We start from the raw sequence: 12,187 nt of genomic DNA, 5'->3' as shown, positions 1-12,187 counted from the left end.
ACCTTAGAAAGGCAGGGTAGGATAGATATAGGTCTGAAGCAGTTTGGGTCAAGAGTGTCTCCTCCTTTGAAGAGGGGGATGACAGAAGCTGCTTTCCAATCTTTGGGAATCTCAGATGACACGAAAGAGAGGTTGAACAGGCTAGTAATAGGGTTTGCAACAATTTCGGCAGATAATTTTAGAAAGAAAGGGTCCAGATTGTCTAGCCCGGCTGATTTGTAGCTGTGGTTTCAGAACATCAGGTGAATGGATTTGGGAGAAGGAGAAATGGGGAAGGCTTGGGCGAGTAGCTGTGGGGGGTGCAGTGCAGTTGACCGCGGTAGGGGTAGCCAGGTGGAAAGCATGGCCAGCCGTAGAAAAATCCTTATTGAAATTCTCAATTATAGTGGATTTATCGGTGGTGATAGAGTTTCCTATCCTCAGTGCAGTGGGCAGCTGGGAAGGTTGTGAAGGTGTAGGCTATATTAGATGGATTTATTACACTTTTTAAAATGTAGATGTTCCCTAACTGTGTTTATGTTAATTAACGGTAAATTACCATGAGACCGACAGTTATAGGCTTAACAATCACCGGCTGACAAACTTTCGTGACAGCCACAGCCCTACATGAGAGCACCAGCTGTTCTGGACGACTGTGTGATCACGCTCTCCGTAGCCGATGTGAGCAAGACCTTTAAACAGATCAACATTCACAAGGCCTCAGGGCCAGATGGATTACCAGGACGTGTACACAAAGCATGCGTGGACCAACTGGCCAGTGTCTTCACTGACATTTTCAACCTCTCCCTGACCGATTCTGTAATACCTGCATGTTTCAAGCAGATCACCATAGTCCCTGTGCCCAAGAAGTGAAGGTAACCTGCCGAAAGCCCTGATCAACGACGAGATAGCCTATAGGGACAAGGTCAGAGACCTGGCAGGTGTGGTGCCAGGACAACAACCTCTCCCCCTTATCTAGCTAGCTTGTTAGCGTTATAAAGTTAGCTTGCCTGCCTCACAGGTAATGTCTCAGTTTATCAAATGATAACTGCCTACATAAACAGCATAACATTATCTAACGTCGTTAGCTAAGTTACATCAGAGGTCATTATATTCCAGTATCTCGGATTATACTCACCACCACCGGTCGTTGCACACCAAGCTGGCATTACTGGTGCAGACTTGGGGACCGACAAACTCAAGCACCTATTCCGCTTACTAGCTAGGGTCCTTCAGTAGGGCATGCATACCATAGAACTTTGGCTGTGGAGGCATGGTCAATCCATATAGTGATCATTTGAACGTGTTGGTGGTGATGAAACAACGGCGCCCCATTCAATGAAGGGCAGCGGAGGGGCGATTTTCACGTGGAGCTTGGCAAGATGGGGCATGATTTGTTGACATAATTGTAATTCAAATCCAACCTTCATTTACTTGTGACGCACTGAGGTTCCAAACTCCGCTTTAGATAAGACTGACTTTGTGACCAAAATGATCCTATTTACACTTTGTAGTCAATTTCAGACACTAGAATAAATGTTTCAGACTCATATGCCACATATGCTATTTTCAAAGGGATTAGTTGCATTTTAGAGGCAGTCACTCTTTAAGGACTATAGTTACAGGCATCAAAGCCAGCTATTCTTTCTCCATGCTCTACCATAGTACGATAAGTGTGTTTCTCACTTGGGATGGCGTTTACAAGCATCTGACTGGGTTTCTTTTTCTTGTCCTCCTCTCTCTGTAGGTTTCCAAAAAGGTTGCCGATCTTATCCTGGAAAAACAGCCATCCTACATCAAGGTATGCTTTCTGTATTTTTTCCTTCCTCTCTTCCTCCTTTCTTTCCATTGTACGTTTTAAGTTTCACCCAGACTCAGCCTGTGTTTAAATTCTTCTTGTAAGTATATCACATTCTGTAATTTCCCTATGACTCATCTCAGCTTATTTAGGTTTGCCTTTTCTTTCAGAACACTGACTGCACACATCATAGTATGGTGATTTATATTCGCTGATTAATATCTACTGTCAATCAGTCATAACAAAGGAGGTAATGTGGAATTTAGTGGCGTTACCATGGCAACGGAATATATCCTACGACCGACTGCGTTCGCTCTATAAGTAAAACGTCTGTTCAGTACCAGCCGCTATCTCAATCTATATAAATCTTATCAGGGCCGATTGTCTGTCGTGACTGGCAGATGTGAGAGTGAGCCTGTATCCCCCTCGATAAAGAAATCACTTCCTGGGTGTTTGGATCAAAGCCACAGCCAAGGAGAGGAGGGAGAGGAGAGGAAAGTAGAGTAAGAGGAGAGAGAAAACAGAGAGGGTATCCATCCCAGGCTCCTGCTCATCTCTGATCCTTCATATGAGCTCTTTGAGATGTGTTTAAGCTATTCACAGTCGGACAGGAGACATATTTGATCAGGCGCATGGAGATTTAGACCTCTCAGGCCATGCACCACAGATTAATGGTTTAGTTAGTGTGTGGATATGTATGAGCACTGACGAGAGACTGTGGTCACATCCCAATTGGCACCCTATTCCCATGTACTTTTAACCAGAGCCCTTCAAATGGATGGATAGCCCACATAGTTAGGTTAGCAGTCAGTTGGGGTCGATTCCAGTTAAATTACGAATTGAATCGAAAATGTGTTTCATGAATAAAAAAATCACCTGTTAGTTTTCTGTGTGAATGTTTGAAGTCATGACTTGAATTGCTCGTCACATCCTGAACTGATTGAGTTGACACGGAATGGACCCCAGCCCTGGTAGCAGCTGCACTCCTCTCTAGTCTCCATATGAGGTGGCAGTGGCCATTTTGGGGCTGCTAGAGGTTTCCAGCCGAGTCACCTTTGTTGAACCCGCATCTACCCAGCTGTGATTGGCCCATTGATCCCAGCGGGCATTGTGACCCGTTGGGAGGTGACAGCATGCTTGCGTGACTATAGGTTGACTCACACTGATCTTGTGTTCTGTGTCGTGTCCCTAAAGAAATGTCACCACAGCTTGTTTCTAATTTCCTTCTCCTCTGTCTTGTCTCTTTTATCCATCCAATTCCTATTTCCTTATATAGTGGACTACTATTGTCCAGACTCCTATGAGCCCTAGCTAAAAGTAGTCCAATAAAAAGGGAATAGGCTGCCGTTTGGGACGCAGATATTGTCTCATAGAAGGAACGTTGAAATCCTAGATTCCCTCTATTGTATAGGCTACTTTGTATGCTATGTATAGCCTAGCTATGCTATAATGTTATTATATTATACACTGAGTATACTAAACATTAAGGACACCTGCTCTTTCCATGACAGACTGACCAGGTGAATCCAGGTGAAAGCTATGATCCCTTATTGATGTCACTTGTTAAATCCACTTCAATCAGTGTAGATGAAGGGGAGGAGGCAGGTTATAGAAGGATTTTTAAGCCTTGAGACAATTGAGACATGGATTGTCTATGTGTGCCATTCAGAGGGTGAATGGGGAAGACAAATAAATGTAAGTGCCTTTGCACGGGGTATGGTAGTAGGTGCCAGGCTGTAAAGGGTTAAGTGAAACCTTCACTTGAAACATCTGCTTTGGATCATTAGGTATGCAGGTTGTGATGGCGTTTAGGTGTGAAATGACATCTCTTGTACTAATGGCTTTTTGACAGTTGAAGGGTGCCATCATGAGGCTGTTTTTACTTCATAAGGGTGCATTAAGCTTGGATGGATGTCACTGATCATGTATGTCTTACACGCCAACGGGAGGGGAAAATATTTTTGGTATAAATACAAATGTTCACATTCATTTATTCAACATTCAAAATATTAATATCTCAAAACGACCCTTTTTGAATGTGTTCATTTTAAGATATTGCTTGGAACAATATACTCTACAAGTACATTACATTTCCAGAGTGGGTTCTCTGCTTATTCTGAAGGTATGATACATTTTATGAGCACCATCAACACAATAAATTGAAAAATTTATTCAAAGGTAACTCCCTCTGCTGGTGTCTTGCTGAATGTGCTATCCCAAAAGAGGGCTGAGAATGGTAAATACCTATAATATACATTTCTTTGTGTAAAATGGGTAATATCATTAAAGGTACAAGAGAGCCCACTCTGGAAGAGTATATTGTTACAAACAATATGTCTAAAAATAAGCTACATCCAAAAGGGTAGTTTTGTTGAATAAATTAATGTGAAAATGTGTATTTCAGAATCTAGACATACTCCATATTTGAGAGAACACATTAGGAGTATAATGACAGCAAGAGGAATATACAGGTCTAACAAAGGCCTAAAAATGCTTTGTGATCCAATTATAAAAAGCATGTTAAAGATTCTTCCGCCCAATGAAGTTCCTGTGTGAGAATTGCCAGAACAATCTGAGATACCAAAAATATTTTCCGCTGCATGGAATCACCCTTATAGGGTATTGTCTGTGTGCATAACCAGTGAGCGCTCAGAGTCTGTGATTTTCTGAGGAACAGCCTGTTAATGGTCAATTGATTAGGGCTTAATTGTAGTATTGATCGAGCTGATGTGGAATGTACAGTGAGGGAAAAAAGTATTTGATCCCCTGCTGATTTTGTACGTTTGCCCACTGACAAAGAAATGATCAGTCTATAATTTTAATGGTAGGTTTATTTGAACAGTGAGAGACAGAATAACAACAAAACAATCCAGAAAAACGCATGTCAAAAATGTTATAAATTGATTTGCATTTTAATGAGGGGAATAAGTATTTGACCCCCTCTCAATCAGAAAGATTTCTGGCTCCCAGGTGTCTTTTATACAGGTACAGCTTGTTACCTGTATAAAAGACACCTGTCCACAGAAGCAATCAATCAATCAGATTCCAAACTCTCCACCATGGCCAAGACCAAAGAGCTCTCCAAGGATGTCAGGGACAAGATTGTAGACCTACACATGGCTGGAATGGGCTACAAGACCATCGCCAAGCAGCTTGGTGAGAAGGTGACAACAGTTGGTGCGATTATTCGCAAATGGAAGAAACACAAAATAACTGTCAATCTCCCTCGGCCTGGGGCTCCATGCAAGATCTCACCTCGTGGAGTTGCAATGATCATGAGAACGGTGAGGAATCAGCCCAGAACTACACGGGAGGATCTTGTCAATGATCTCAAGGCAGCTGGGACCATAGTCACCAAGAAAACAATTGGTAACACACTAGGCCGTGAAGGACTGAAATCCTGCAGCGCCCGCAAGGTCCCCTTGCTCAAGAAAGCACATATACATGCCCGTCTGAAGTTTGCCAATTAACATCTGAATGATTCAGAGGAAAACTGGGTGAAAGTGTTGTGGTCAGATGAGACCAAAATGGAGCTCTTTGGCATCAACTCAGCTCGCCGTGTTTGGAGGAAGAGGAATGCTGCCTATGACCCCAAGAGACCATCCCCACCGTCAAACATGGAGGTGGAAACATTATGCTTTGGGGGTGTTTTTCTGCTAAGGGGACAGGACAACTTCACTGCATCAAAGGGACGATGGACGGGGCCATGTACCGTCAAATCTTGGGTGAGAACCTCCTTCCCTCAGCCAGGGCATTGAAAATGGGTCGTGGATGGGTATTCCAGCATGACGATGACCCAAAAACACACGGCCAAGGCAACAAAGGAGTGGCTCAAGAAGAAGCACATTAAGGCCTAGCCAGTCTACAGACCTTAATCCCATAGAAAATCTGTGGAGGGAGCTGAAGGTTCGAGTTGCCAAACGTCAGCCTCGAAACCTTAATGACTTGGAGAAGATCTGCAAAGAGGAGTGGGACAAAATCCCTCCTGAGATGTGTGCAAACCTGGTGCCAACTACAAGAAACGTCTGACGTCTGTGATTGCCAACAAGGGTTTTGTCACCAAGTACTAAGTCATGTTTTGCAGAGGGGTAAAATACTTTATTTATTTATTTATATTTTTGACATGCGTTTTTCTGGATTTCTTTGTTGTTATTCTGTCTCTCACTGTTCATATAAACCTACTTTTAAAATTATAGACTGATCATTTCTTTGTCAGTGGGCAAACTTACAAAATCAGCAGGGGATCAAAGACTTTTTTCCCCTCACTGTAAATGTTTCATTCAATGTTTTGAGCTTCAACAGAAAGCCCTGTGTGTCTATGCAGGTCAGGAGGTAAATGTGGGCCATTACTCTTACTGTCCTCTCCTCCTTCACCCACACCTGCCCCCTCCATTCTACTATACAGTATGGCTATACAGTGGAAGCTACAGTACTCTTTAGCAGCTACCTCAAGCATGGAGAATAGAATATCATGGGATATAATTGGATTGGGCAGAAGCAAATCAACTTTAGCAATCACCTTTGTGATTGCATGACTTCACTCCAACCCACTATTGTATTTAGTATTCATCCCCACCAGCATGTTCCCCTTTTTTTACTTCTCAATCCTAACACAAAGTGCTATAAATAAATAACTTTGCATCACATACTAGTGTTTGTTAGCTTCCCAGACCTACGTTGCATTTCCTCTCTGAGCTTCTCAGTGTGTGTCTGATTAAGATCAATACCGTGTGGTTCTATCAGCGCTCCTTTAAACCAACAGCCCTGGAACTACAAGCTCAGGGAAATTACATGGATGTGACAACATATCTTTCTCTTGCTGCATTCACTGCTTTAATTAAATAATGTCTTTGTTGAACTGAAATTGGTACTAGGGCTGTTGCCGTGACCGTATTACCGCCACTCTGGGGGTCACGAGTCATGAAGGCAGTCAAATTCCACATGACCGTTTAGTTACGGTAATTAGGCTTCTCCAAGCTCTGATGCTGCTGCTGGTCGTTAGTAACAAACGTAATAACTGCCTGGTACTCAGCACTCTATTGTCCCTCTAATCACTCTGACATCAATGCAAATGTCTTTGAAAATCTAATCAAACACTTCATGAGCTCATGTTGCGCAACATTTCTATAGGCTATGCAATTGTGGGAGAAAACAGAGTGATGGCCGCTAGTAAATAGGAGGATCCCATCAGCTTACAATAGGCTAGGTCTACTATATTTATTTCTCAACTTTGCTAATATTAAGCACATATTTACAACAGGAGTATGGCCTACCTGGCAGGCATGAAAATAAACCACGGGGAAAAGCGTCCATTTGCTTTTTATGTGCATAGATGACATGTATTTTTTTCCGCTGCCCCTGTTTCAAGACAGGTTCATGATAATGGTCCATTCTAAATCAAAACAAATGTCACACATACTGTATATTATTTAGTATATGTAAAGACAAGATTAAATGAAGAATAGTCTGATGGGTGACAGTATTAGCCTATCACTTGTGAATTATATATTATCACTTGTGAATGATGCCCAGCATAAGAAACAATGTTTTTTTTTTTGCGACTTGTTTCGAATCATATCAAATCAAATTGTATTTGTCACATGTGCCGAATGCAACAGGTGAAGACCTTACAGTGAAATGCTTACTTACAAGCCCTTAACCAACAACCCAGTTTCAAGAAAATCCCGAAAAAATAAGTAATTAAGGGACAGCAGTAAATAACAATATGGGCAATATGGTTGGCAGGAAGCTTGGCCCCGGTGATGTACTGTGCCGTATGCACTACCCTCTGTAGTGCCTTGCAGTCGAGGCCGAAACGTTGCCATACCAGGCAGTGATGCAACCCGTCAGGATGCTCTCGATGGTGCAGCTGTAAAACCTTTTGAGAATCTGAGGACCCATGCCAAAACTTTTCAGTCTCCTGAGGGGGAATAGGTTTTGTCGTGCCCTCTTCATGACTGTCTTGGTGTGCTTGGACCATGTTAGTTTGTTGGTGATGTGGACGCCAAGGAACTTAAAGCTTTCAACCTGCTCCACTACAGCCCCGTCAATGAGAATGGGGGCATGCTCGGTCCTCTTTTTCCTGTAGTTCACATTCATGTCCTTTGTCTTGATCACGTTGAGGGAGAGGTTGTTGTCCCTGGCTCACACGGTCAGGTCTCTGACCTCCCTATAGGCTGTCTCGTCATTGTCGGTGATCAGGCCTACCACTGTTGTGTCATCAGCATACTTAATGATAGTGTTGGAGTCGTGCCTGGCCATGCAGTCATGAGTGAACAGGGAGTACAGGAGGTGACTGAACATGCACCCCTGAGGGGCCCCCGTGTTGAGGATCAGCGTAACGGATGTGTTGTTACCTACCCTTACCACCTGGGGGCGGCCCGTCAGGAAGTCTAGGATCCAGTTGCAGAGGGAGGTGTTTAGCTTAGTGATGATCTTTGAGGGCTCTATGGTGTTGAACGCTGAGCTGTAGTCAATGAATAGCATTCTCACATAGGTGTTCCTTTTTTCCAGGTGAAACATGTTGGTATTACAGACTCAGACACGGAGAGGTTAAAAATGTCAGTGAAGACCATTGCCAGTTGGTAAGCGCATGCTTGGAGTACACGTCCAGGTAATCCGTCTGGCCCAGCGGCCTTGTGAAAGTTGACCTGTTTAAAGGTTTTACTCATAGTCGCACACCTCATGTATATTTTAATAAGGTTTGTATCACAACTGAATTTGCCAACTTCTTAAAATTAATTAGAGTGTAACTGGCATATATATATATATAAGCAGTGCATGAGTTTCAAGTTTGGGGACGATAATTTTCACCATAAAAATGTACCTTATAATAAAAGCATTACGTGCATAATTGCATTTGCGGTCACTTTTGATTATGGAGTTTTCCGCTAGTGGAACATTTGCATGTATTACCTACCATGTGCACATTGCTGCGCTTATAATGTGAATAAATAGCCTAATAGTTTATCAACATTTTAAACTAAATGTTCTGATCTGTTGTGTCAGCCACATTGCATAAAAAAGCTAGTGGTTGTATTAATTTGGGATCTATCACATCCCACAACTGTCCCAGACTATGTTTGGAATATTTATTTCTCACACAGAATATAATAGGTTGACTTTTGTACTATGGGGGATAGTAGATTGACATAGGCTAGTGCTTTTGCTGTTCGTTAGGCCTACTCAACTTGTTGGCTGACCAAAAGTGAATGTGGACAGTTCATCCAATATCTTCAATATGCACCTCGGAATTGGATAAGGATGCGTGCAGTTGCGTCCCCGATGTGTCTGTCTTCACTTGTAGCCTGTGAGAAAGACCCGATCACGTGACAGAGAGCCGTGTGATTGAGAGACGCTTCGGATTGCGCAGGGAGAAGGGCACAAAGCAGCACTCCGAGCCTTAAAAGGCATGGATTTTTTTAGGGTGCATTTCAGCCACGAATGGGATGCCACTGTGAAATTCGAGGCATTATCAAGTGCTTGTCAAATTGTGAATGAGAGACTACTGGAGTGTGTACAACCAACCTTTCAAGCAACTTTTTTTCAAATCATCATTACATTTACATTTTAGTAATTTAGCAGACGCTCTGATCCAGAGCGACTTACAGTAGTGAATAATAATATTTCATACATTTCATTTCATGCATTTTTTTTTGTACTGGCCCCCCGTGGGAATCGAACCCACAACCCTGGCGTTGCAAACACCATGCATTAGAGTTGCATCATGCAGCCTTACAATGTATTAAAAATACATGGATTTATTAGACTTTTTAAAATGGCTTGTAGGCAATGTGTGGAACCCAGGAGATGATAAATGTGTTATTGTTAATTAACGGTCAAGACAGTTATTTGCTTGTCAATCACCGGCTGACGATATTTCGTGACCAGAACAGCCCAAATTGGTACTTAATGCAGGTAAAACCAAGAATGTTATTCTCCATGTCACATAAAAATGTATCTGATGATTTATGCATATAGACATTGGTTGCTGCCCTCTTTGATTGTAACCCTGCTTATAAATATCTGGGCATCTGGATTGAGCTATCTTTCAAAAAGCATATTGATGAGTTAAGAAATTAAGAATTGAAATTGGCTTCTTCTATAGGAATAGTTTATGCCTTTCATTAAACAGCAGAAAACAAATCATTCAGTCGACATTCATACAGGTTTTAGACTATGGGGATATTGTCTATATCAGTGGTTCCCAAACTTTTTATAGTCCTGTACCCCTTCAAACATTCAAACTCCAGCTGCGTACCCTCAAATGTCAGCGCACTCTCAAATGTTGTTTTGCCATCGTAAGCCTGCCACACACACACACTAAACAATACATTTATTAAACATAAGAATGAGTGTGAGTTTTTGTCACAACCCGGCTCGTGGGAAGTGACAAAAAGCTCTTCTAGGACCAGGGCACAAATAATAATATTATAATCATCAATAATTTTGCTCTTTATTTAGCCATCTTACAAATAAGGTTTTATATATTCATCAAAAATTGTGAATAACTCACCACAGGTTAATGAGAAGGGTGTGCTTGAAAGGATGCACATAACTCTGCAATGTTGGGTTGTATTGGAGAGAGTCTCAGTCTTAAATCATTTTCGACACACAGTCTGTGCCTGTATTTAGTTTTCATGCAGCCGAGAATCCACTCTCTCACATAGGTACGTGGTTGCAAAGGGCATCAGTGTCTTAACAGAGCGATTTGCCAATGCAAGAAACTCAGAGCGCAGCCCTATCCAGAAATCTGGTTGTGGCTTCTGATTAAATTAAATTTTCACAGTGCCGCTTGTTGCAATTTCAATGAGGCTCTCTTGTTCAGATATCGGTAAGTGGACTGGAGGCAGGGCATGAAAGGGATAACAAATCCAGTTGTTTTTGTCATCTGTTTCAGGATAGTACCTACGTAATTGCGCCCCCAGCTCACTCGGGTGCTTCACTATATCACATTTGACATTGTCTGTAAGCTTGAGTTCATTTGTACACACAAAATCATACAATGATGGAAAGACCTGTGTGTTGTCCTTGTTAATGCAGACAGAAAAGAGCTCCAACTTCTTAATCATGGCCTCAATTTTTTCCCGCACATTGAATATTGTTGCGGCGAGTCCCTGTAATTCTGTATTCAGATCATTCATGCGAGAAAAAACATCTCCCAGATAGGCCAGTTGTGTGAGAAACTTTAACAAAGTTAACCATTTTCATTGTAGTGTCCAAAACATATTTCAAGCTGTCAGGCATTCCCTTGGCAGCAAGAGCCTCTCGGTGGATGCTGCAGTGTACCCAAGTGGCGTCGTGAGCAACTGCTAGCACGCGTGTTACCACTCCACTATGTCTCCCTGTCATGGCTTTTGCTCCATCAGTACAGATATCAACACATCTTGACCACCAAAGTCCATTTGATGTCACAAAGCTGTCCAATACTTTAAAAATATCCTCTCATGTTGTCCTGGTTTGCAGAAGACGATGTTTTCCTTAATTCACCCCCTATAAATGTAACAGACATATACCAGGAGCTGTGCCAGACCTGCCACACCTGACTCATCCAACTGTAACTGATATAATTCACTGGCTTGTATGCGAAGCAGTAATTGTTTCAAAACATCTCCTGCCATGTCGCTGATGTGTCGTGAAACAGTGTTGTTTGATGAAGGCATTGTCTGTATAGTTTTTTGGGCCTTTCCCCCCAACATTGTCCCAGCCATATCTGCGGCTGCAGGAAGAATTAAGTCCTCCACAATAGCATGGGGCTTGCCTGTCCTAGCCACTCGGTAGCTCACCGTGTTAGACACTTCTAGCCCCTTCTTATTAATGGTCTCTGTTGCTTTTATACATGTCTTACTACTCAAAAGTCGTCTTTATTCTCGCTCAAAAACTCCCTTGCCTCATTTTTCAAATTGTCATGCTTCGTTTCTAAATGTCTGCTCAATAGTGAATGTTTCCCGGAGCAGAGTAACAGTTAATGTGATTGGATGTTAATTATTTGACTAGGCTACCTGTATTTGACATTGTGTTGTTATTTCGCTGAACACTAGATGGTTTCATTTTATTTTTGGAAGTGAAATGAGGCTACTCAGGCAGGAAAAAACCCTCACCCAAATGTATAGCCCCGTTGGAAAATATAAATGGACTGTTTGAAAATGTGAGAGAAAAAAACTGTAAACCAAATGTTTTTTTTATTTAAATAAAATGTCAATTCCCTTTCATTTGGCATTCCCCTTGACGGCATTGCGTGTACCCCAGTTTGGGAATACCTGGTCTATATGAATGCAGCTGCCGCTATATTGTAGCCGTTGGACGCAGTTTGTCATCCTAGAGCACTACGCTTTATTAATGAAGATAGGTTCAGTACACATCACTGCATAGGTTCAGTACACATCACTGCATAGGTTCAGTACACATCCC

General features: G+C 42.2%; 1 protein-coding gene across 1 annotated transcript in view; it reads left to right on the top strand.

Annotated features, from left to right (window-relative positions):
• Nucleotides 1-12,187, top strand: part of LOC106588944 (syndetin) — a 101,618-nt gene that overhangs the window by 39,049 nt on the left and 50,382 nt on the right. Inside the window, exon 5 of the mRNA XM_082970271.1 lies at nt 1,727-1,780. Within this exon, the coding sequence (XP_082826397.1) occupies nt 1,727-1,780 (54 nt within the window). The remainder of the gene's footprint in view (nt 1-1,726; nt 1,781-12,187) is intronic.

Source organism: Salmo salar, chromosome 27 (assembly GCF_965601325.2).
Source record: "Salmo salar chromosome 27, fSalSal1, whole genome shotgun sequence".
In the NCBI taxonomy this organism is placed as follows: domain Eukaryota; kingdom Metazoa; phylum Chordata; class Actinopteri; order Salmoniformes; family Salmonidae; genus Salmo; species Salmo salar.
Note: the sequence above shows the minus strand (reverse complement) of the source record. Positions and strands in the feature narration are given on the sequence as shown.